We start from the raw sequence: 24935 nt of genomic DNA, 5'->3' as shown, positions 1-24935 counted from the left end.
AAGCGTAGAAGACGCTTGGGTTCTGGAGGTAGTCTCCTCCGGATACAGGATCGAGTTTTCCGATCTTCCGCCGGGACGGTTCTTCCTGACGTCGCCCCCCAGGTCCCCCTCCAGGGCAGAAGGTTTTTTTCAGGCCATTCGTTCCCTTCGCTCTCTAGGGGTCATCGTTCCGGTTCCAGAATCAGAACATTTTCGGGGGTTCTATTCGAATCTGTTCACGGTTCCCAAGAAGGACGGTTCGCTCCGTCCTATCCTGGACCTGAAGGCGCTGAATCACTTTGTCCGGGTCCGCCACTTTCGTATGGAATCCCTCCGGTCGGTGATCGCCTCCTTGGAGTCGGACGAGTTCCTGTCGTCCATCGACATTCAGGACGCCTATCTCCACGTACCCATTGCCCTCTCCCACCAAAGGTTCCTTCGCTTCGCGGTAGGTTCTCTTCATTTCCAATTCGTAGCCCTGCCCTTCGGCCTGGCCTCTGCTCCGAGGGTCTTCACCACGGTGTTGGCGCCTCTCATGGCCCTTCTACGTACCAGGGGGGTCGCTTTGGTACCTTACCTGGACGACCTTCTGATTCGGGCCCCGTCGTTGGAGGACAACCTGTCCAGCCTGCACATCACCCTCTCAGCTCTTGCTCAGTTCGGGTGGCTCGTCAACCACTCCAAGTCCTCCCTCGTCCCATGCCAGAGGATGCCTTTCCTGGGCATGATTTTCGACACTCGCCTCGGGCGGGTGTTTCTCCCCCCAGAGAAGATTGCCTCCCTTCAGGCGGGGGTGACTCTTCTCCGCGGTCCGTCCACCTTGACTATCAGGACGTGTATGCGCGTCCTGGGGAGGATGGTGGCTTCCTTCGAAGCCATTCCCTATTCCCAATTCCACTCCCGGGACCTTCAGTTGTTTCTCCTATCCAGGTGGGACAAGTCCCAGGCAGGTCTCGATCGCCTGGTTCGTCTCCCTCTCCAGCTTCGCCAGGACCTCTCCTGGTGGCTGCTTCCTCGGACGGTGTCCCTGGGCCGTTCTTTTCTTCCCCCCAGTTGGCGGGTGATCACGACGGACGCCAGCCTCTCGGGTTGGGGAGCGGTCCTCGACTCTCTCACAGTCCAGGGTCTTTGGTCTGCTCAGGAGTCCTCCCTGCAGATAAATGTGCTCGAGCTCAGGGCAATTTTCCTGGCACTGTCTCACTGGACCCCACGTCTCCGCGGTCTCCCGGTCCGGGTTCAAACAGACAATTCCACCGCCGTGGCTTATCTGAACCACCAAGGGGGCACCAGGAGCGTGATGGCCTTGCAGGAAGCCTCCCATATCCTGCGCTGGGCGGAGACCCACGTTCCCGTCCTCTCCGCGGTACACATTCCCGGGGTCGACAATTGGGCGGCAGACTTCCTCAGTCGTCAGCTAGTCGACCCGGGCGAGTGGTCTCTACACCCAGAGGTGTTCCTCCAACTTTGTCACCGATGGGGAACTCCGGACGTGGATCTCTTCGCGTCACGTCTCAACCACAGGATCCCGCGCTATGTCGCGCGGTCCAGAGACCCTCAGGCTTTCGCGGTAGACGCCCTAGTTCTGCCTTGGTCTCAGTTCAACCTTTTGTACCTGTTCCCCCCCATTCCCCTCCTGCCCCGAGTGCTCAAGCGTCTCAAGGCAGCCCGGGTTTCGGCAATCCTGGTGGCTCCGGATTGGCCCCGCAGGGCGTGGTACGCAGATCTAGTGTTTCTGCTCGCCGACCTCCCGTGGCGACTTCCCCCGCGCCACGATCTCCTTTCTCAGGGTCCTCTGTACCACCCGAATTTACCTCAGCTTCGTTTGACGGCGTAGCCGTTGAGACCGCGGTCTTGAAGTCCCGTGGCCTCTCGGATTCTGTCATTCAGACGATGCTTCACGCTCGCAAACCCCAGTCAGCCCGTATTTACTACCGGACCTGGAGAGCGTATTTTGCCTGGTGCGAGTCTGGGCGTTTCCGTCCGCTCCATTTCTCCGTCCCTAACGTTCTGGCCTTCCTTCAGGCCGGTTTTGAGAAGGGTCTTCGCCTGGCTTCTCTCAGAGGACAGATTTCGGCCCTCTCAGTCCTTTTCCAACGTCCCGTGGCCTCGCGGGCTCAGGTTAGGACTTTTCTACAGGGTGTCGCTCGCCGAGCCCCTCCCTTTCGTTTTCCAGTGGAGCCGTGGGACCTGAATCTCGTCCTTGACGCCCTTCAGTCTTCTCCCTTCGAGCCTTTGGCAGAGATTTCTCTGTCGTTTGTCTCGTTCAAGGTGGCCTTCTTAGTGGCAGTCACCTCCATCCGCCGGGTTTCCGAACTGGCGGCGCTTTCTTGCCGTTCGCCTTTCCTGGTTTTCCATCAGGACAAGGTGGTGTTGCGTCCCGTTCCCTCTTTTCTTCCAAAAGTGGTTTCATCGTTTCATATCAATGAAGAGATCGTCCTTCCCTCTTTCTGCCCTAATCCTTCTCACCCTAGGGAGAAATCCCTCCATTGCCTTGATGTTGTTCGGGCCCTCCGCCTGTACCTTCGCCTCACGGAACCCTTCCGTCGTTCGGATTCCCTTTTCGTGGTCCCGGCGGGTCCTCGTAGGGGTTTGCCTGCCTCCAAGGCCACCATCTCTCGCTGGGTTCGATCGGCTGTCAAGGAGGCCTATATCGCAAAGGGCCGTGCTCCCCCTTCCAGGTTGACCGCTCATTCGACTAGGGCAGTTGGGGCTTCCTGGGCAGTGCGTCATCAGGCATCTGCTTCCCAGGTCTGCCGGGCCGCCACCTGGGCGTCAGTTCACACTTTCTCTAAGTTTTACCACATTCATTCTCTGGCTTCCGCTGACGCTAGCCTGGGGCGCAAGGTTCTGCAAGCAGCTGTGCTTTAGATTGGCGACATGGCGTTCTTCTTCCCTCCCTCAGGGACTGCTTTGGGACGTCCCATGGTGCTGTGTCCCCCAATGCCATGCACGAGAAAAGTGGATTTTTTGTACTCACCGTAAAATCCTTTTCTCGTAGTAGGCATTGGGGGACACAGATCCCGCCCTTTTTTCTTATTGAGTTTCTTCTTGTTGTGGTCCCGGCGATTTGTGGTCGTTGGGTTCCCCAGTTGAAGACTTGTTGGCGTTCAGTTTCTGCATTGTTCAGGTGTGTGGCGTTCCTACTGCTTTTGTACCGACTGGTGTATCTCGGCTCTTGCAGAGGGGTATAGCCCACCTGGGCGGAGCCAACACTTTTGTGTTTCTAGTGTCAGCCTCCTAGTGGCAGCTGGGCATATACCCATGGTGCTGTGTCCCCCAATGCCTACTACGAGAAAAGGATTTTACGGTGAGTACAAAAAATCCACTTTTTTCGACGGTGGGTTCCAAGGCTTGGGATCATCCAGACATCAGTTTTTCCGCCCCAAAAAAGCTGGACATCCTATATACTTTCCCAGCGGATTGTGTTTCCACGTGGGCATCCCCTCCTAAGGTGGACCCACCAATGGCATGGCTCGCCAAAAATACGGCTATTCCTATAGCCAATGGATCCTCCCGTCAGTCCGCTGAAGATTGTCCGATGGAATCCTTGACAAAGTCCCTCTTTGTAGCTACAGGATCAGCCCTTAGGCCCGTGTTCGCCTCCGCGTGCGTGGCAAAGGCGATCTCTGAGTGGGGCAGTCAGCTGGACCAGGGCTTAGTATCTGAGGTCCCTGCTCAGGATCTCCGATCCTTGGCACAGCTGATCATCCAGGCATCCTTGGACGCTCGAGCTATTTGGCGCTTGCAGTCACCTTACGCCGTGAGCTTTGGCTGAAGGTGTGGGCAGTGGACGCGACTTCCAAGCGTTCTTTAGTCGGACTTCCCTTTGCTGGCACCCGACTCTTTGGTTCTCGGCTGGACGAAATTATTTCTGAGGCCACGGGTGGCAAGAGCACCCATCTTCCACAGCCTAGGGCCAAGCGGGCCTCTCACGTTAGGTCAGGTTCCTCACGTGGCAGGCCCTTTCGTCGATTCGCTAGTTCCCGCCCCGCGACTAGCTCTTCCGCTGGGGGCGGTTTACTTCCCAGGATCGACGCAAAAAACTGTCCTTTCGGGCACAGCCCCCCTGGCCTCGACCTCCTGTGGCTAAGCAGTCCTCAGCCTGAAGGTGCGCCCCCGTCCAACAGGTGCGCCTCCTCCTTTTCCAGGACGTCTGGCGGGCCCACGTCTCCGACGCTTGGGCACTCGAGATTGTATCCTCAGGATACGTGATCGAGTTCCTGTCTCTTCCCCAAGACAGGTTTTTTCAATCCCGTCTTCCACAGGACCCCGAGCGGATGGCCGCCTTCTCCCAGGCCATTCAGTCGCTCCTGGACCGGGGAGTCATCTCCTGTTTCCCCAGCAGAAAGGTTCAAGGGGTTCTATTCGAACCTGGTCCCGAAAAAAGGAGGGCTCTGTGCTTCCAATCCTGGACCTCAAACTACTGAACAAGTTCCTCCGTCTCCAGCGGTTTCGGATGGAATCCGTTCATTCCGTAATTGCTTCTCTGGAGCAAGGGGAATTCCTTTCGGCCGTTGATATCCAGGACACATACCTCCACGTCCCCATCGCGCGGAGTCACCAGCGCTTCCTGAGGTTTGCAATTGGAGACCATCATTACCAGTTTGTCGCCCTCCCGTTCGGTCTGGCAACTGCGCCTCCGATCTTCACAAAAATTCTGGCCCCTCTTCTCGCCCTGCTCCGTTCCAGAGGCATCTTCCTTATGCCTTATCTGGACGACATCCTCATCAAGGCTCCTTCTTTTGCTCAGGCATCGAGCAGCATACGGATCATGCTGGAAGCCCTTGCACTTTTCGGGTGGCTGGTCAATCTGAAGAAGTCATCTCTGACTCGGATATGCTTCTAGACACGGATGCAGCACAGATTCACCTTCCCCTAGACAAGCGGCTTGCCTTACACCGCTCGGTGAGGGTTCTTCTCGACTGCAGACTTCCATCCATTCGACTCTGCATGAGGACTTTAGGGAAGATGGTCGCCTGTTTCGAGGCGATTCCCTTTTCCCAGTTCCACTCTCGCACGTTCCAGAGAGCGATCCTGTCCTCCTGGGACAAATCTTCAGAAAGCCTGGACTAGCCCACCCGCCTCTCTCCTCAGGTGAGTTCGTCCCTTTGTTGGTGGCTGTCGGTTCCAGTTCTGGGAAGGTCTTTCCTTTCGGTATCCTGGACGACTGTTACCACCGACGCCAGTCTGCTGGGTTGGGCAGGTGTGTTCCCTCCCAGGACAGTCCAAGGCACATGGTCTCGGTCGGAGTCCAAGCTCCTGATTAATGTCCTGGAGCTCAGGGCGATTCTTCTATCCCTCCGGCATTGGACACACCTCCTGAAGGGTCGCCCCGTCAGAGTTCAGTCGGACAACGCCACGGCGGTGGCGTACATCAACCACCAGGGGGGAACACGCAGCCTCGCGGTGATGCAGGAATCTGCCAAGATCTTGCGGTGGGCAGAGGCCCATGTACCGGCAATTTCAGCAATCTACATCCCGGGTGTGGAGAACTGGACTGCGGACTTCCTCAGCAGGACCACGATAGATCCGGGCGAGTGGTCCCTCCACCTGGAGGTATTCGAGGCGATCTGTCTACGTTGGGTTCGCCCCGACATGGACTTGATGGCCTCATGGCTCAATGGGAAACTTTCCACCTTCCTCTCCCGAGCAAGGGATCCGGAAGCTTGCGGCGTGGACACCCTGATCTCCCCTTGGCAAGGGTTCTCCCTCCTTTATGTGTTTCCCCCTCCTACCCAGGGTTCTACGGAAAATCAGGATGGAGGGCATTCCGACGATCCTTGTCGCCCCAGATTGGCCCTGTCGCGCGTGGTACACCGACCTCGTTCTCCTTCTAGGAGACGTCCCTTAGTCACTACCTCTCAGAGACGACCTTCTTTCGCAGAGACCGGTCTTCCATCAGCATTTAAGGTCTCTTCGTTTGACCGCACGGCCATTGAAACCGCAATTCTAATGCGCAGAGGGTTTTCGGCGGATGTCATCCGCACTATGATTCAGGCCAGGAAGCCTGCGTTGTCCAGGATCTATTACATGACCTGGAGGTCCTTCCTGGGTTTCTGTGAAAGTTGAAATATTCCACCACTTTGTTTTTCTCTCCCCATGGTCCTGTCCTTTCTTCAATCAGGGTTGGACCTTGGTCTAGCCCTTAGTTCTTTGAAGGGTCAGGTGTTGGTGCTTTCTATCCTTTTCCAGCGCCCTCTGGCCCCCCTGGGGCCTGTAGAGACCTTTCTTCGGGGAGTGGCACATATACGGTTCCTCCGTACCATCCTCCTTTACCACCTTGGGATCTGAATTTAGTCCTCTCAGCGTTCCAGGCTTCCCCCTTTGAGCCCTTGCGGGAGATTTTTCTACGGCTCCTGTCCTGGAAGGTAGTTTTCCTTGTAGCTATCACTTCCATCAGACGGGTGTCTGAGTTGGCGCTCTCTTGCAGAGAACTCTTCCTGGTTATTCATAAGGACAAAGTGGTTCTCCGTCCCGTCCCTTCTTTTCTTCCGAAGGTGGTCTCTGACTTCCATATTAACGAGGAAATTGTCCTTCCCTCACTGTGTCCATCTCCTTCACACCCTAAGGAAAAGGAGTTGCACCATTTGGATGTTGTCAGAGCTCTGAAGATCTATTTAGCAGCCTCCGGTCCCTTCCGCCGTACAGACTCCCTTTTTGTCATTCCGGAGGGTCCTCACAAAGGATTGGCGGCCTCCAAGGTGGCAATCGCACGTTAGATTCGTGCTGCAATTGCGAAGGCTTACCGCGCCCGGGGCAGGGTTCCGCACTTAGGGTCACGGCTCACTCCAGAGAGCGGTGGGCGCATCTTGGGCTCGGAGGAATCGCGCTTTGGCTGCACGGTTGTGTAACGTGGCTACTGGTCCTCCTTACACACATTCACAAAATTTTACCAGGTGCATACGTATGCATCGGCGGACGCTGCCTTGGGCCGCATGGTCTTGCAGGCGGCAGTTTCTTGGATGCCTGCAGGGACGCTTGCTCCCATGGGTCTGTGGTTTTTCCCTCCGTGTGGACTGCTCTCGGACGTCCCACGGTTCCTATGTCCCCCAATGAATATGGTTGAGAAAAGGAGATTTTTGTTTAACTTACCAGTAAAATCTCTTTCTTGCTCTTCATTGGGGGACACAGAACCCACCCAGTATTGTTGTTCGGCCACAGTTGTGGCAATTGCTGGTTAGAACCCAGTTGGATTCTTTGGCATGGTTGGTGTTCCATGTTTTCTCTTTGGTTGGCTTGCTTCTCCTACTGCGTGTTCACAAACTGAAGCTCTCTCTCCAGGCTGGAGGGGGTATAGCTGCCAGGGGAGGAGCTAACAGCTTTTACTAATGTCAGCGCCTCCTAGAGGACATAGCTATACCCACGGTTCCTGTGTCCCCCAATGAAGAGCGAGAAAGAGATTTTACTGGTAAGTTATACAAAAATCTCATTATTTCTATCTTCACTTGTACTGTGCAGACACCGGAGGAAGCGATCTTAGCATGCCCAGTCTCCCATCATATGTTCTACTGCGCAGCCTTTATACGAGGTGTGTCCGGCACCTGTGCAGTGGAAATGATGCGAGACTGGAAAGGAAAAAATGGAGATGGAGTGCACTGAGCATATGCAGGGTGCCTCCAGTCTGGTCAGTAGACTCTAGGGTCCTTTGTTAGAGCCTTGTTGCCATGTCAGCATGCCACAAGGTTGAAGAGTACCCGTCAGCAGGATCAATCCTATAAAACCAGATATTTTGCTTGGTAGGGTTGATCTTGCCGATTTAAATGATACCCATGAAAATCCGATGTGGCAATCTAAAGGAAGAAAATACTGTACTCTCTACCCAAAGGTAACCTCCTTCCTCCCCCCATCAATGCTTAGGTACAGTAGTTGCTATTGACCACAGCATCTAAACTGACTCTACAGGTCATGGCCTAGCACTGCGCGGGAGCAATTTGCCATCTGCAGAGGACTTCTGTAAAAGTGCATGTGTATGCAGCAGAATTGCTTAAAAAAAATATTTGATTATGGTGAATGCTATGCAGAAACGTTTGGTCAGAGGGTCAGCCTTTTACCTGCTAACCACCAGTTGCGCTTTATTCCTAGATTTGCAGGAGGAATAACAGAGGAATGGCACAATGCAAAGTTATTAGAAAAGAAGTTCCAAAATTGGTATTTTATGAGAAAAAGTATATGGGGAGGCATCGGGATTGTTGCATTTCAACATGCCTGATCCTTTTATTTTGGGAAATACAATCCTGCACTAGAGGTCTGGCAGTGGCTTATTCCCCTCTTCAATCTGAGAACGAATGCACCCGTGGCCGAGCGTGCGTGTGCACAGGGGTGTGGGTGTTGGCCGAGGTAGATGTCAGCCAACAGCTATCTAATATGTAAGCCCTGTCATAGCTTTTTTTGCAGTCATTTATGCAATACAAAATCTTTCTTGTCTTCCAGGGATATCTAAAGAAAATTCAAGACCTGACAACTAAGAAAGAAGAGACTAGAAAGAAAACAGAAAAAGAGCGAAGGGACCAGTCCCAGAAGGACCGGGATCTGGGTGGTGAATCAATAAAACTGCAAAGCAAAAATGAAAGGTATTCTCATATCCATGGGAGGTGGTTGTATATCCTGTAAGAGGTGACCTTGAAGGGTTTTTTGGGGGGATGTGGACCTTGTTAAACTGGCTATGAAGTAGGAAATAAATACTTTCTAGTAGACTTAATGACAGTCTGCTACCGCCAGTCTCCCTCCATCTGCAGTGATGTTGTGTCCATAATGATGTAACGTTTAGGCTCCAGAGCTCATTATGGACACAATTTCATTGTGAGGGACAGAAAAACTGGCTGAGAGTGTGCTACAAAGTTTCTACACGTGCCCAGCCTTAATGAGAACCTTTCATGTTGAATTTGACTTCTGAGCTACAGGCACCGTCTTATAGAGCAGGAGGAGCTGAGCAGATTAAGATAGTTTTATGGGAAAAGATTCAGTAAAACTTATTTATGTAATTTATTCATTTAATTTCCTGCTCATTCTGGGCTTTGAAGTCCAGGAGGCGGAGCTATCAGTGATTGACAGCCTTCCCTAAATGACATAGAGAGATAGCTGTCAATCACTGGTAGGACCACCTTCTCAATTTCAAAGCCTAGAATGAGCAGGAATTTTAAATGAATAAAATACAGATTATACTGAACCATTTCACATAAAACTATATATCAATCTGCTCAGTGCCTCTCCTCTATAATAAGCTACCTGCAGATTGCTCTGCATTTTCTTGGTGACAAGTTCCCTTTAAAGGGGTTATCTGTCTTATTTAAAAAGTTCCCCCATGCAGGCAATTGTCATATATAAAATAAAATATGCTCATCCATTTAAAGAGGTTGTGTCATCTCAAGCATTGGTGGCATATCGCTAGGATATGCCCCCAATGTCTGATATGTGCGGCTCCCACCTCTGGGACACGCACCTATCTCTAGAACTGACCCCCCAAAGTGAATGCCCGCGCTTGTCCAGCCGTCCTCCATTCTTTTCTCTGGGAGTGCTGAAAATAGTCAAACAGCGTGCTTGGCTATTTTCAGAAGTCCCACAGAAATTAATGGGAGGTGCACACTCCACTCACTTTTATGGGGCTGACTATTGTCAGCACTCCCATAGAAATTAATGGAGGGCGGCAGCACATGCGGGATCCGCTCTCCTTCACTTTTCAGGCTCCGTTCTAGAGGTAGGTGCGGGTCCCAGAGCGATATGCCACCGATTCCAACCCCTTTAATGTCATGCTTCTTCCAGCGCCGCTGCTCCCTGCTGGGCTTTGTTTGGCTGTGGCAATGACGTTCTGTATACTCCACATGACCACATTCAGTTCTGATTGGGGAATAATGCAAATCACAAACCCATCACTTTGAACATGTAGTCAGATCTGAAGGCAGCATGTTATAGAGCAGGAGGAGATAAATAGATGGATATATAGGGGCACATTTATCAAGACCGACATTTTAGACACTGGTCTTAATAAACCCCTAAGCTGGCGGTGGTTCCACTGAAGTTATGACGAGGCGCCGGCCTCTCCATAACTTCGGCCTATCCAGCATCAGTTCTAAATGTAAGACAGCTTCCTAGCTGTCTTACATTTAGACCATTTTCTACGCCTAAGGGCTCATGCACACGAACGTATTTTCTTTCCGTGTTTATTGAAAATGTCCTATTATTGACCGCATTACGGACAAGCATAGGACTGTTCTATTAGGTGGCAGATGTTCCATTCCGCAAAATATTAAATGCACACGGACGTCATCCGTGTTTTTTGCGGACTGCAAAATACATATGGTCGTGTGCATGAGCCCTAAAACAGGCATAGAAAATAGTAAATGAGACGGGCCTACCGGACAGTTCCCCTTCCACATCCACAATTTTACACCTGGTGTGAGCAGTGCAAAGTCACAGATAGTGGAGGAACTAACCATTGCGCCACCATCTGCGCCTGAAATACGCCTAATTTAGCTTTGTAAAAGACCCCCATAGTTTTGTGGGAAAAGATTGAGTTCTGGCCTTAGGATGCCTGTGTGCTGTCTATTTATCATGAGGGGAATTTTTAAAGTCAGTTTTGCAGGAGTCGTCGTTGCTGTAATTTACAATGTTTGATAAATGTGGGGCATCTTTAAAATGAACCTGTCATCAACTTTATGTTGCCCATACTAACGGCAGTATAAAGTAGAGACAGGTGAGTTGATTTCAGCGGTCTGTCATTTATAAGTTAAAAATAAGTGGTTGCCGAGAACCAACATCACAATCATTGTAGACCGGGCCTGGAAAAGAGTCACGGCCACCTGAGAAGAGTCCTGGTTATTCATGAATTCCTGCTCTCCTGCCCACCTGCTGATGGCTGACAGTCTTCTACCTAGTATTCTCCCTTTGTCTCTAGGAGAGAACTGCCAATCATCAGCAGATGGGTGAGAGAGCAGGAATTCATGAATAACCAGGACTCTTCTCTAGTAGATTTGACTCTTTTCAAGGCCTGTGCTGCAATGATTATGATGTTGGTTCTCGGCAACCACTTACTTTTAGCTCATGAGTGACACACTGCTGAAATCAGCATTTCTGTCACTAATTTATACTGCCCTCAGTGAGGTCTGCAGAAAGTTGATGACAGGTTCCCTTTAAAGGGACACTGACAGGTCCTATAAACATATTTAGTTATTCCTATGCAGTCATAGATCTATTAAAGTGTATTCCAATGATATAAGAGTACCCCCTGTCCGCATTGTAAACCATGTAAAAACAACTTTATATTGATCTGTCAATTACATTTCTTTATGCCCAAGGGGCGTTTTTTCACATTTCTTTCTGCCCAAGGGGTGTTTTTTCTCATACCTTTGTGCCCAGCCGCGCCTCAACTGTCGATTCCTAGCGCCGCCCAGCTCATTATTATTCACTGCGCTGGGCGGCTCTTACATTCCTCGATCCTGTCACCCGAGAGAAGAGTTTCTTGGCCGGCGCAGGCGCATTAACCATCTGAATTTCTGATTACATCAGCGCTCTGATGCGCTGGATATGAGTGCCTTGGAGGAGAGATCGGATTCAATTACAGGCTTGGGAGGGTGCCGGCGCATGCGCAGATGGTCCTGTTGAGGCTGATGCCCATAAGTATCTATCGGGCATGCGCAGCAACTGACAGGATCGGGGAATGTAAGAGCCGCCCAGCGCAGTGAATAATAATGAGCTGGGCGGCGGTAGGAAACGACAGTTGGGGCGCGGCTGGGCACAAAGGTATGAGAAAAAACGCCCCTTGGGCATAAAGAAATGTGAAAGAACGCCCCTTGGGCATAAAAAAATGTGATTGACAGATGAATATAAAGTTGTTTTTACATAGTTTACAATGCGGACAGGGGGTACTCTTATATCATTGGAATACACTTTAATAGATCTATGACTGCATAGGAATAACTAAATATGTTTATAGGGCCTGTCAGTGTCCCTTTAAGGCTAACGCTTAGCACTCTTTCTGTGCTTACACTGTTACTTAGTAAGATTGTCATAATCCTGTTTTGCGGCATTTTGAAGCCATAATTCTATAGCGCAGGGCTTATTTTACAATTTCTTCTAAATATTTTTTGTAAAGTAATTAAAAAATATTAATTTCTTGCAGCCTTCAGAAAGAGCACAATGAAATTGAGAGGAAAATCACAGATTTACTGGCTGAGCAAGCTGCAGAGAGGTGAGATATCGCACCAGGGTGAATATTAGACCTGAAATGTGACTGGATTTGTATCACTACTTTAAAGGATCTCTTGGTTCATCTAAAAAGTAAATCATCTACATGAAGTCACAGCACCATAAACTCCCCCATACATCATTTTTGGAAGAGTATATACATCTCATTGCTTTATCGCAGCTGTAAATTGCAAATGATCAGCCATAAACATACTGAGAAATTAATTACCCACATATTCCTAGCTGCAGAAAGCTAGAAATAGCTGAGTACAAGCCTATGGCTATTTTTGATGAATGCAGTGGCAGTTCACATGCTTGACCAGCTGGTCCATTTATTTTGGGGTTTACCATAGGGTGTGAGGCCCATATTCTTGTGATTGGTGGGGTTCCCAGCAGTCGAATTCCCGCTGATCTATTAGTTAGCCCCCATCCTGCGCAGGTAACTTGATGTAACCCGAATACTCTTGTAATATTTTTACTTTGGAGTTGGATCCACTGCATTTCTTCCAACTTTGACTCCACAGCCCTAGTTCTTAAAGTGGGTTTTAGATATTGATGACCTATCCTCAGGATGCTGGAAGCAGAAGGCTCAGTCCACTGTGCAGTTTCTGGTGCCGAGGTACTGCATCTCTGCTCCTGTGAATGCACAGCCACTACACAGAGGACGGAGCCTTCTGCTTCTGGCTCAGTCTACTGTATAGTTTCCAGGAAACGGCTGATCGGTGGGGTGTCGGACCCCCACTGATCTGATATTGATGACTCATCCGGAGGATAGCTCATCAATAGCTGTGTCCCAGAAAACCCCTTTAAAAAAGCTGCTTATCATGGCTACAGCATATATTGGTGCAATGGGTACATTTCACTACAAATATCATAACTTATGTCACCTTATGTGCCGTGCTCCACTTATGTCAGCTCAGAGACAATGAGGTATGTAATAAATTGCAATACTGAAAGCTGATTTCTGAATTTATTAATCACAATAATATTTTACTCTTTCCAGGAAAGAATGTGATGCTGAATTGACTGTCCTGAGAAATAAAGACAGTCAAATGAACCAACACATTCTTGAGGAAATGGAGCATGTGACAAGAGCTGAGGTATGGACAAGTATCAGATATGTACACTGCTCAAAAAAATAAAGGGAACACAAAAATAACACATCCTAGATCTGAATTAATTAAATATTCTTCTGAAATACTTTGTTCTTTACATAGTTGAATGTGCTGACAACAAAATCACAAAAAATGGAAATAAATTTTTTTAACCCATGGAGGTCTGGATTTGGAGTCACTCAAAATTAAAGTGGAAAAACACACTACAGGCTGATCCAACTTTGATGTAATGTCCTTAAAACAAGTCAAAATGAGGCTCAGTAGTGTGTGTGGCCTCCACGTGCCTGTAAGACCTCCCTACAACGCCTGTGCATGCTCCTGATGAGGTGGCGGACGGTCTCCTGAGGGATCTCCTCCCAGACCTGGACTAAAGCATCTGCCAACTCCTGGACAGTCTGTGGTGCAACATGACGTTGGTGGATAGAGCGAGACATGATGTCCCAGATGTGCTCAATTGGATTCAGGTCTGGGGAACGGGCGGGGCAGTCCATAGCATCAATGCCTTCGTCTTGCAGGAACTGCTGACACACTCCAGCCACATGAGGTCTAGCATTGTCTTGCATTAGGAGGAACCCAGGGCCAACCGCACCAGCATATGGTCTCACAAGGGGTCTGAGGATCTCATCTCGGTACCTAATGGCAGTCAGGCTACCTCTGGCGACCACATGGAGGGCTGTGCGGCCCTCCAAAGAAATGCCACCCCACACCATTACTGACCCAATGCCAAACCGGTCATGCTGGAGGATGTTGCAGGCAGCAGAACGTTCTCCACGGCGTCTCCAGACTCTGTCACGTCTGTTACATGTGCTCAGTGTGAACCTGCTTTCATCTGTGAAGAGCACAGGGCGCCAGTGGCGAATTTGCCAATCTTGGTGTTCTCTGGCAAATGCCAAACGTCCTGCACGGTGTTGGGCTGTAAGCACAACCCCCACCTGTGGACGTTGGGCCCTCATATCACCCTCATGGAGTCTGTTTCTGACCGTTTGAGCAGACACATGCACATTTGTGGCCTGCTGGAGGTCATTTTGCAGGGCTCTGGCAGAGCTCTTCCTGTTCCTCCTTGCACAAAGGCGGAGGTAGCGGTCCTGCTGCTGGGTTGTTGCCCTCCTACGGCCTCCTCCACGTCTCCTGATGTACTGGCCTGTCTCCTGGTAGCGCCTCCATGCTCTGGACACTACGCTGACATACACAGCAAACCTTCTTGCCACAGCTCGCATTGATGTGCCATCCTGGATAAGCTGCACTACCTGAGCCACTTGTGTGGGTTGTAGACTCCGTCTCATGCTACCACTAGAGTGAAAGCACCGCCAGCATTCAAAAGTGACCAAAACATCAGCCAGGAAGCATAGGAACTGAGAAGTGGTCTGTGGTCACCACCTTCTGAACCACTCCTTCATTGGGGGTGTCTTGCTAATTGCCTATAATTTCCACCTGTTGTCTATCCCATTTGCACAACAGCATGTGAAATTGATTGTCACTCAGTGTTGCTTCCTAAGTGGACAGTTTGATTTCACAGAAGTGTGATTGACTTGGAGTTACATTGTGTTGTTTAAGTGTTCCCTTTATTTTTTTGAGCAGTGTATTTATATAATGGACCACTGCTTTATGTACAAATACATATACAAATGTAAATTAAAACTGGCCGAAGATATGACAATTGCATCCTGTTACAAGAGATTTCTTATCATCGTTATGAATAAAACTGACTTGAGGGGAATTGTTTGCACAGTGGAAATACTTATTCCTTATGTAACCTCAGGATAGGCCATTCGTGTTGATTGGCGGAGGTCTGACACCCAGCACCCCTGTTGATTAGCTATTTAGTTGTAGCTCCGGCAATGGGGCTCCACAGCTCCACGTGTAGTGAACAGATCTGGTAGCTGTATTACTGTTCTCATTCATTTCAGAGGGCGCAGTAGTGCAGTTACCAGCTCTGTCCATTGCACAATGGATGGATCTGTGCAGTTCCGACAACAGAGCTACAACATTTTAGCTGATTTGTGGGGGAAGGGCCATTGGACTCCGGCTTGTATGATATTGATGGCCTATGCTTCCCATCCTGGACAACCCTTTTAATTTCATTTTTCTTGTCCCAATAGTGGACTATACTGTAAGTAGTGATACTTTGATCGATTCTGAAAATAACTTCAGCACAGAGATGATGTCCAGTTAAAACGCCATCTATATTGTATCCATTATAATGATGCAATACAGGGCAGCAAACGGGTTAACCTGCTGGAAGTTATCACTGCTAGTTCCTCTATCCAAGCAGTTCTGTGTACGTAATGCGAAAGGTGAGCTGACAAGCTGATTGTTTAGTACTTTGATCGATTCTATAACACTTTTGAATGTTAAGTGTTCCATAGCATTATTGCCTGTCAGTTTAGCAAACTATTAGGTTGTGCCTCTACATGTATGCTACAGCTGGCAACAACTGCTATGGCACAAGCACAGTTGCTGTGCCATCAATTAGCAGGTTAAGGCGGAAGTAATATAGAAATAAAGATTGTGATTGGGCACATATCTATTGGTTAACGCCTAGCTGATTAGTTAAGGTCTAAATCTCCATGATAATGGGTTTTCCCACAGACAGCATTGATCACCTATCAACAGGACAGTGTCTGATCGATGGGGGGTCTGACTGTTTGGATCCTCATCAATTACAGGAAAGACGTTCCCATGTGCTGCATTTGAATAGAGCCATGGGCAGCGTGCATGTGTGGCCACTATATCCTCAGCAGTGGCTTCTAAAGACTGCGATAGCTTGGAACTCCATAGGAGGCTGCAATAAATAAAATCCAAATGACCCCCTTTCACAATAATAAAAATAAATAAAGATTGTTTTGCCACCTCCCCGAAATGCCCATATTATTTAAACTTAAACGCATTTATCCCATATGGTGAATCAAAATGGCCGATTTGCTCTTTTTTTCGCCACTTCACCTTCCCAAATAAAATTGAATAAAAAGTGATCAAAAAGTTATACACACTCCGATAAGATATCAATAAAAACGAAAGATCGCCAGCAAAAATTGAGTCCTCACACAGCTCTGTAGTCAAAACTATAAAAAGTCATGGTGTTCAGAATATGGCGATCCAAAGAAAAACATAATATATATATATATATATATATACACTATAAAAATGTGGTATCTCTGTAATCATACTGGCCAGTGAATGAAAGCAACAGGTCAGTTTTACCACATAGGGAATGCTGTGAAAACAAAACCTATATAGCTATTTCTGTTTTCTACTCCATTTAGAATTTTAGAAGTATTTAGAAGTATTAAATGGTGCCATTAGAAAGTTCAACTTGACCCACAAAAAACAAGCTCTCATGGCTATGTGAACAAAAAAAGAAAAAAGTTTATGGCTCATGGGTGGCAGGGAGTAAAAAAATTAAACCTTAAAATTTCAGGGTTAGGAAGGGGTTAAACGGTCGTCCAAATCTGCGGATTCAACATTCATCTACTCTGTATGGTCAGCTTAAAGGGGTGTTCCCAACACATACAATGGGGGCATATTCCTAGGATATTCCCCCATTGTCTGATAGGTGCGGGAACGGAGCAGGGGGGAGAACTGTGGCTGGAGGACCCCAGGGTCCGTCCACCGCCAAGAGCTGCACCCATGGAAGTGAATTGGAGCGGCCCCTGCTCCCATTCATTTCTATGGGGCAGACGGAAATAGCCAAGCCAGCACTCGGCTATTTTCAGCGGCCCCATAGAAATAAATGGAGGGCAGCTGCGCATGCGCAGTGCGCACTCCCTTCATTTCCCCGCTCTGTTCTCATTGTAGGTGTGGGTCCCAGAGGTGGGTCCCGCACCTATCAGACAATGGGGTCATGTCCTAGCGATATGCCCCCATTGTCTGAGATGGCAAAACCTCTTTAAGACTGACTGCGCAGAAGGATGAGACAAGGGAAACTCACTTCTATACATATCAAATGAACCCTTAAAATAATCTTAGCCAGTGTTCAGAAATCCTTAGCGACTGGGGTCAGGTATAACTAATTGGGGCCCTGTGATTATTTGTTATTATCTGGTGTCCACGTTTTTATGCTTTGAGGTACGGTACAGTGGGGGAAATAATTATTTGACCCCTCACTGATTTTGTAAGTTTGTCCAATGACAAAGAAATGAAAAGTCTCAGAACAGTATCATTTCAATGGTAGGTTTATTGTAACAGTGGCAGATAGCACATCAAAAGGAAAATCGAAAAAAAAACTTTAAATAAAAGATAGCAACTGATTTGCATTTCATTGAGTGAAATAAGTATTTGAACCCCTACCAACCATTAAGAGTTCTGGCTCCCACAGAGTGGTTAGACACTTCTACTCAATTAGTCACCCTCATTAAGGACACCTGTCTTAACTAGTCACCTGTATAAAAGACACCTGTCCACAGAATCAATCAATCAAGCAGACTCCAAACTCTCCAACATGGGAAAGACCAAAGAGCTGTCCAAGGATGTCAGAGACAAAATTGTAGACCTGCACAAGGCTGGAATGGGCTACAAAACCATTAGCAAGAAGCTGGGAGAGAAGGTGACAACTGTTGGTGCGATTGTTCGAAAATGGAAGGAGCACAAAATGACCATCAATCGACCTCGCTCTGGGGCTCCACGCAAGATCTCACCTCGTGGGGTGTCAATGGTTCTGAGAAAGGTGAAAAAGCATCCTAGAACTACACGGGAGGAGTTAGTTAATGACCTCAAATTAGCAGGGACCACAGTCACCAAGAAAACCATTGGAAACACATTACACCGCAATGGATTAAAATCCTGCAGGGCTCGCAAGGTCCCCCTGCTCAGGAAGGCACATGTGCAGGCCCGTCTGAAGTTTGCCAATGAACACCTGAATGATTCAGAGAGTGACTGGGAGAAGGTGCTGTGGTCTGATGAGACCAAAATAGAGCTCTTTGGCATTAACTCAACTCGCTGTGTTTGGAGGAAGAAAAATGCTGCCTATGACCCCCAAAACACCGTCCCCACCGTCAAGCATGGGGGTGGAAACATTTTGCTTTGGGGGTGTTTTTCTGCTAAGGGCACAGGACAACTTATTCGCATAAACGGGAAAATGGACGGAGCCATGTATCGTGAAATCCTGAGCGACAACCTCCTTCCCTCTGCCAGGAAACTGAAAATGGGTCGTGGATGGGTGTTCCAGCACGACAATGACCCAAAACATACAGCAAAGGCAACAAAGGAGTGGCTCAAGAAGAAGCACATTAAGGTCATGGAGTGGCCTAGTCAGTCTCCGGACCTTAATCCAATCGAAAACCTATGGAGGGAGCTCAAGCTCAGAGTTGCACAGAGACAGCCTCGAAACCTTAGGGATTTAGAGATGATCTGCAAAGAGGAGTGGACCAACATTCCTCCTAAAATGTGCGCAAACTTGGTCATCAATTACAAGAAACGTTTGACCTCTGTGCTTGCAAACAAGGGTTTTTCCACCAAGTATTAAGTCTTTTTTTGTTAGAGGGTTCAAATACTTATTTCACTCAATGAAATGCAAATCAGTTGCTATCTTTTATTTAAAGTTATTTTTTCGATTTTCCTTTTGATGTGCTATCTGCCACTGTTACAATAAACCTACCATTGAAATGATACTGTTCTGAGACTTTTCATTTCTTTGTCATTGGACAAACTTACAAAATCAGTGAGGGGTCAAATAATTATTTCCCCCACTGTATATGAAATGTTTTTATAGGGTTCCCCTGATACGTGTGAAAGAGTTCAGCTGGGTAAGATCAGCAAATCTGTTAGCCTGACTTGTAGTGATTTCCACCATAGGTCAGGTCCCTGGAGAGTCGGAGAGACCTGTTACTCATCTCATTAGAGGAGGCAGAAAAGGAAGCAGAAGTCACTCTTTCCTACCTCAGGTATGAAAGGTCTACAATAAAGCAGAGCTCTAGCTGTACTTTGTCTGTATAATTTCTAGGTTTTTTTTTTTTCGTTTTTTTCACTCTGCTTTTTAGTTTAAAGGGGTTATCCGGTGTCAGAGCTGAACCCGGACATATCCCCATTTTCACCCAGGCAAGCCCCCCTGACAAGAGCATCTGATCATTTCATGCTCTGATGCTCTCATTTGCCCTGCGCTGAATCGCGCTGGAAAAGGCTTTTTCAGGAGTGCCGGTGACACACCGGGCTCTCCTTAGGGCTTCCAGGTGGAGGTTTCCGCCCAGCAGTAAGCCCGGTGACTTCACCGGCACTGATGGGCGGGCTTTAGCGTTGCCCTAGCCTGTAAAATGGCTGGGGCAGCGCTAAAGCCAGCCCATCAGAGCCGGTGACATCACTGAATACACTGCTGGGCGGAAGCTTCCGCCCAGCAGTGTATTAGTGTAAGTAAATATGCGCCCTTGCCCTGCGCATATTTACTTAAAATAATCAGAGGGGCTGCCTGGGTGAAAATTTGGACAACCCCTTTAAAGGGCATCTGTCAGCAGTTTTGTCCCTATGACACTGGCTGACCTGTTACATGTGCACTTGGCAGCTGAAGAGATCTGTGTTGGTCCCATGTTTATATGTGCTTTTACACCTAGAGGCTCTGCTCTCTCTGCAATTTTCACTCCTTCTGCACTTGATTGACATGACCAGGCAGTGAAAACGTGACCACACCTGAGCCTGTCAATCAAAGTGGAGAAGATTTGCAGAGAAAGCAGAGCCTCTAGGTGTAATGGCAACGCCCCCGTTGCTCCTAGAGGCTCATTAGCATTTATTGAATCATTTTTCTCAGCAATGCGGGCACATATGAACATAAGACCAACACAGATGCCTTCAGCTAACAAGGGCACATGTAACAGGTCAGCCAGTGTCATAGGTACAAATCTGCTGACAGATGCCCTTTTAAACCTCCATTCAATCTAATGTCGGCAGAAACAATGCACTATGACCCTGGCTCAGTTTCGAAAGCAGGATAAATGTCCATATTGTATATAATAAGACATGTATATTCTTTCTACTCGTTTCTATAAAAATCAGCTATAGGAATCCGAGTTCATGTAATGCAAGACTCTGTATGATGGAATAATAAGACGAATACATAGATGTGCTTGTTATTGGGTGTGCACACACGTCCATAGAATCACTAACTATGTCCACATTTATTGCACTACTTAATGCAGGGATCAGCAACCTCCGGCACTCCAGCTGTTCAGAAACTGTAACTCCCAGAATGCTGTATTCACTTCTATGGAAGATAAAAGAACAGCCAAGCATTTTTTCATGTTGGGAGTTGTAGTTTCACAGCAGCTGGAGTGCCGAAGGTTTCTGATCACTGACTTAGGCCTCATGCACACGACCGTTGTGTGCATCCGCGGCCGTTGTTCCGTTTTCCGTTTAGCTTCCGCGGCCGTGATCCGTTTTTCCAGTCCGTGAAAAAAATAGGACCTGTCCTATTTTTTTCACGGACAACGGTTCACGGACCCATTCAAGTCAATGGGTCCCTGAAAAATCACGGATGCACACAAGATAGTCGTCCGTGATCCGTGTCCGTTTTTCCTATCATTTTCATGTCCGTGGATCCTCCAAAAATCAAGGAAGACCTACGGAAGAAAAAACAGTCACGGAACAACGGAAATCCGTTTTGCGGACCGCAAAAAAAAAAAGGGTCGTGTGCATGAGGCCTTAAGGTGACAGTCTCCTTAAAGGAATTCATCAATGAGCAGGGAGAGGCATATTTTATGTAACTCAATTAAATTCTTCCAAATACATGATTGTTTAGGATTCATGGAACAGGTCGGGAAAGGAAACTTGTGAAGGGACTTAAAAGGGCATTCCTGGAGTCATTAGACTGTTAAGAATCTAAGATTTATGGAATGTGTTCAGCATCTTCAGTGGCAGATGAATACATGTAACCCCATATACTCTGACTCCAATACTCCAATATGTGTGTGTGTGTGTGTGTGTGTGTGTGTGTGTGTATTTATATATATATATATATATATATATATATATATATATATTATTTTTATTTTTTGTTCACAAAAGAAAAACTAAAATTTGACATGGAGATAAGTATTCAGACCTTTGGCTATGAAACTTGAAATTTAGCTCTGGGGGCTTCTCATTTCTCTTGATCATCTTTGAGATGTTTCTACACCTTCATTGGAGCCCACCTGTGGTAAATTCAGCTGATTGAACATGGTTTGGAAAGACACAGCCCTGCCTATATAAGGCAGGGGTGGGGAACCTTTTTTCTACCTTTTTGTAACATCGTTCATGGGCCATACAAAAATCTCAACTTAAAAATGTGACTGCCATATTTGGTCAAACATATAATTGACTTAGGGCTAAGTTACAGAAATTGCAATTCAATTAAAAAAAATCCAGAGCTCTGTATTCTTGCAGCACTAAATGGTGCCTGCACTGTACATATATTATATATATAGTACAGGTGCCATTTTGACCAAATATAGCAGTCTAATTTTGAAATTGAGAATATTATATATTTAGTTCTTTACTTGGCAATAATGGAAGCAAAGTTCATCCCAGAGGGGTCCAGAGAGGGGTTCACCCAGCTTCCACTCTCCCTGTCTCTGTCTTCCCAACTGTCCCTGCCTCTGTCCCTTTCTCAGGCTCAGATCAGCCCCCCCACCTCCATCAGCCTCAGATCAAACTCGCATCAGACCACCCAGCCTACATCAGCCTATGATCAGAACCCCCATCCTCAGATCAGACCCTCCCTTAGCCTCAGATCAGCCTCATCAGACCCCCCCAGCCCCCTTCAGCCTCAGATTAGCCCCAGTCCGAAGCCTCAATCAGACCCCCTAAAAAAAATATAAACTTACCTCTCCAGCTCCGGATGGCGCTGCCACTCAGCAGATTCACTCACCCTCCATGGTCTTCTTCCCGCTGCGTAATACTGCTACCTGACGGCACACAGCATCAGGTCATAGTGCGCGCCTCTGTGCACTACGTCCTTACACTGTACGTGTCAGGACACAGAGCAGGGCCCGGAAGAAGACCAGGGAAGGTGAGTACAGCCATCGCAGCACTGGTCTCACATTCCCGTGCCTCACACATGCTAATGACGGCTTCTATAATGGAAACGGTCATTAGTATTCGGACTATATGCTCTGGCAGGGGCCACTTGAAATGATCCTTAGGTTCCCCGCCCCTGATATAAGCAGACAATGCATATCAGAGCAAAAACCAAGTCATGAGGAGGAAAGACTTGCCTGTAGAGCTCAGAGACAAGATTGTGTACAAGCACAGATGTGGAGAAGGGTACAAAAATATTTCTGCTGCACTGAAAGTTCCACAATGGCCTCCGTAATCCTTAAATGCAGGAAGTTTGGAAAAACCAGGACTCTTCATAGAACTGGCTGCCCCACCAAACTTGGAGGAAAAGGAGCCTTGGTAAAAGAGGTGACCAAGAACCCAATGGTCACTCTGGCTGAGCTTCAAACATTTTGTGAGCAGATGGAAGAAACTTCCAGAAGGTCCACCATCACTACAGCACTCCACCAATATGGGCTTTATGGCAGAGTGGCCAGAAAGAAGCTTCCCCTCAGTAAAAGACACACGAAACTCCACCTGGAGTTTGCAAAAAAGCACCTAAAGGTCTCTCAGACTGTGAGAAACAAGATTCTCTGGTCTGATTGTTTTGCTGATAAGAGCAAGACTTCGGGTTCGGACACTCTTTAAAGAAAGACTTTTAACTCTAACTTTGAAGGTGACAACTACACTTCAAATGAAGGTTGATAATATGATTTCTCGCCCATTTTCCTTGGGGGACACAGAAGACCTTGGGTATAGCTCAGCTCCCTAGGAGACGTGACACTAAGTGAAAACTGTTAAGCCCCTCCTCCACAGCTATACCCTCAGCCTGGAGAGAGAGACTGCCAGTTTTTTGCTTAGTGTCCAAGGAGGCAAGACACTCCCTGCTCTGCAGGGCTGTTTTCTCCTTGTTGTTTAAATTTAGATTTTTACTTTTTCTTCCAGACCATCAGGGACAACAGAGACGCAATAGACCTCTCTGTTTCTCCCGGGGTTGAGCTGCGCCAGTGACGGTCACCCGCACTGCTGCCTCTCCCACAGAAGGCAAGGTGGAACGGACCGAGGGTGAAGACAGCTGTGGTGAAAGAGTGGCTTCTCCAGCCATTTCCCCCCCGGTCTCCTGCCTGCCTGACCCCCATACTGGTGCCTCTGGACCCTTCTGTCCCTGCTGGACCTAGGCTGGCCCCTGGGGTGCCGCAGTGCGGCAATCTGCTTCCTGCTCCCTCTCCTCCCCACCTGGCCTCCATAGGACATTGCAGACTGACTGTCTCCCCCCCGCTCCTGAAGGTAGCTGCAGAATGCTGCAACATAGGTTCAGCCGCACTGCCTCCCTTCTCCCTGCAAGAGGAATGCTGCAACAGGGCCCGGAGGCCCGCACCTAGCTGCCCCTGACGGAGGGGTTATGCCGGCGTCCCTCCTCTATCCTCACGGGCACCCGGTCTCGGGGTCCCCCCCATCCCCTTACCGGTGCGCTGCTCAGGGCCAGGGGCCCGCTCCTGACGCTGCCTAGGCGCAGGGCCCTCGCTTTCGGCCTGCGGGGTGGGCACCCGCGGCCGCCATCTACTTGAGCGCGATGCTCCAACAGGCCCCGGCCGACCGGCGGTGCATTCCGGTCAGCCGGGCGCCGCAAATTTTGGCCCAGGCTTCGCGGCCTGCTGGGCCGCAATTCCGACCCTCCTTCCCGGGCCTCTGACTCTTCCGGCCCGCGGGGTGGGCACCCGCGGCCGGTATGTACATGCGCCACTCCGGCTCCCTCCAGGTCCCGGCCGACTGTCGGTACCTCCCGGTCGGTCGGGCGCCGCAACAATTTAGGCCCCTGGCTTCGCGGCCTACTAGGCCGCAAAATTCCGGCCTTGGTTGGAGGGGGCGGGAACTTCTCCAGGCGCAAATTCTTCCCGCCTGGAGGTTCCCCCGCCCCAGGGGATCGCTGCGCCGCCCCCCCAGGCCGGATCTCTGTTAACCTTTTGGGTACCGGCCATCTCCAGGGGCCGGCTTCCATCTAGAGGAGACCCTCTAAAATCTGGGCTTCCTCATGGGCCTGTATGGCTGGCCCCTTTCCTGCCTCTCAGAGAGGCTGTGCCCCTGTCTGGTGGCCCCCTTCCTGCCTCAGAGAGGCTGTGTTTTAAAAAAAGTAGTGCTGGCCGTATGCATGCCCCCCTTCCATAGGCGGGATGTCGAGCTCCCCGGCTGCGGCGCTGGCCAGGTGCACGTTCCCCTTCTAGGTGGACCCTTGCCCTCTCCCGTGATACGGCGCTGACCAAGTGCATGCCCCCCTTCCTCCGTTTCTATAGGCAGAATTTGTCACCCTCTCCAGTTACGGTGATGGCCATGTGCATGACCCCCTTCCTAGGCGGAATACTGCACTCTCCCTGGCTGCGGGCTGGCCATGTGCACGACCCCGTTCCATAGGTGGAATGCTGCACTCTCACTAGATTCGCTGCCGGCCATGTGCATGACCCCCTTCCGTAGGCGGAATGCTGCACTCTCGCTGGATTCGCTGCCAGCCATATGCATGACCTCCTTCCATAGGCGGAATGCTGCACTCTCACTGGATTCGCTGCCGGACATGTGCACGACCCCCTTCCATAGGCAGTATGCTGCACTCTCACTGGATTCGCTGCCGGCCATGGGCATGCCTCCTTCCCTCAGGCGGCATACATACAC

General features: G+C 49.1%; 1 protein-coding gene and 1 long non-coding RNA gene across 7 annotated transcripts in view; one reads left to right on the top strand and one right to left on the bottom strand.

Moving 5' to 3' along the window:
- RNF214 (ring finger protein 214) overlaps positions 1-24935 on the top strand; it is a 71880-nt gene that overhangs the window by 22603 nt on the left and 24342 nt on the right. For all 6 annotated transcript variants that reach the window (XM_040425891.1, XM_040425914.1, XM_040425900.1 and 3 more), the window contains 4 exons: positions 8410-8549; positions 12095-12163; positions 13163-13259; positions 19065-19153. In XM_040425891.1, the coding sequence (XP_040281825.1) occupies positions 8410-8549; positions 12095-12163; positions 13163-13259; positions 19065-19153 (395 nt within the window). The remainder of the gene's footprint in view (positions 1-8409; positions 8550-12094; positions 12164-13162; positions 13260-19064; positions 19154-24935) is intronic.
- Positions 824-19203, bottom strand: LOC120996182. Its single transcript, XR_005777736.1, has 3 exons — positions 19193-19203; positions 1532-1538; positions 824-955 (listed from the first exon to the last, which is right to left on the bottom strand). It is a non-coding gene; the product is annotated as an uncharacterized LOC120996182 (long non-coding RNA).

This window comes from Bufo bufo, chromosome 1, assembly GCF_905171765.1.
Source record: "Bufo bufo chromosome 1, aBufBuf1.1, whole genome shotgun sequence".
Classification (NCBI taxonomy): Eukaryota; Metazoa; Chordata; class Amphibia; order Anura; family Bufonidae; genus Bufo; species Bufo bufo.
The sequence above is the reverse complement of the archived record's forward strand: the minus strand, read 5'-3'. Positions and strand labels throughout refer to the sequence as shown.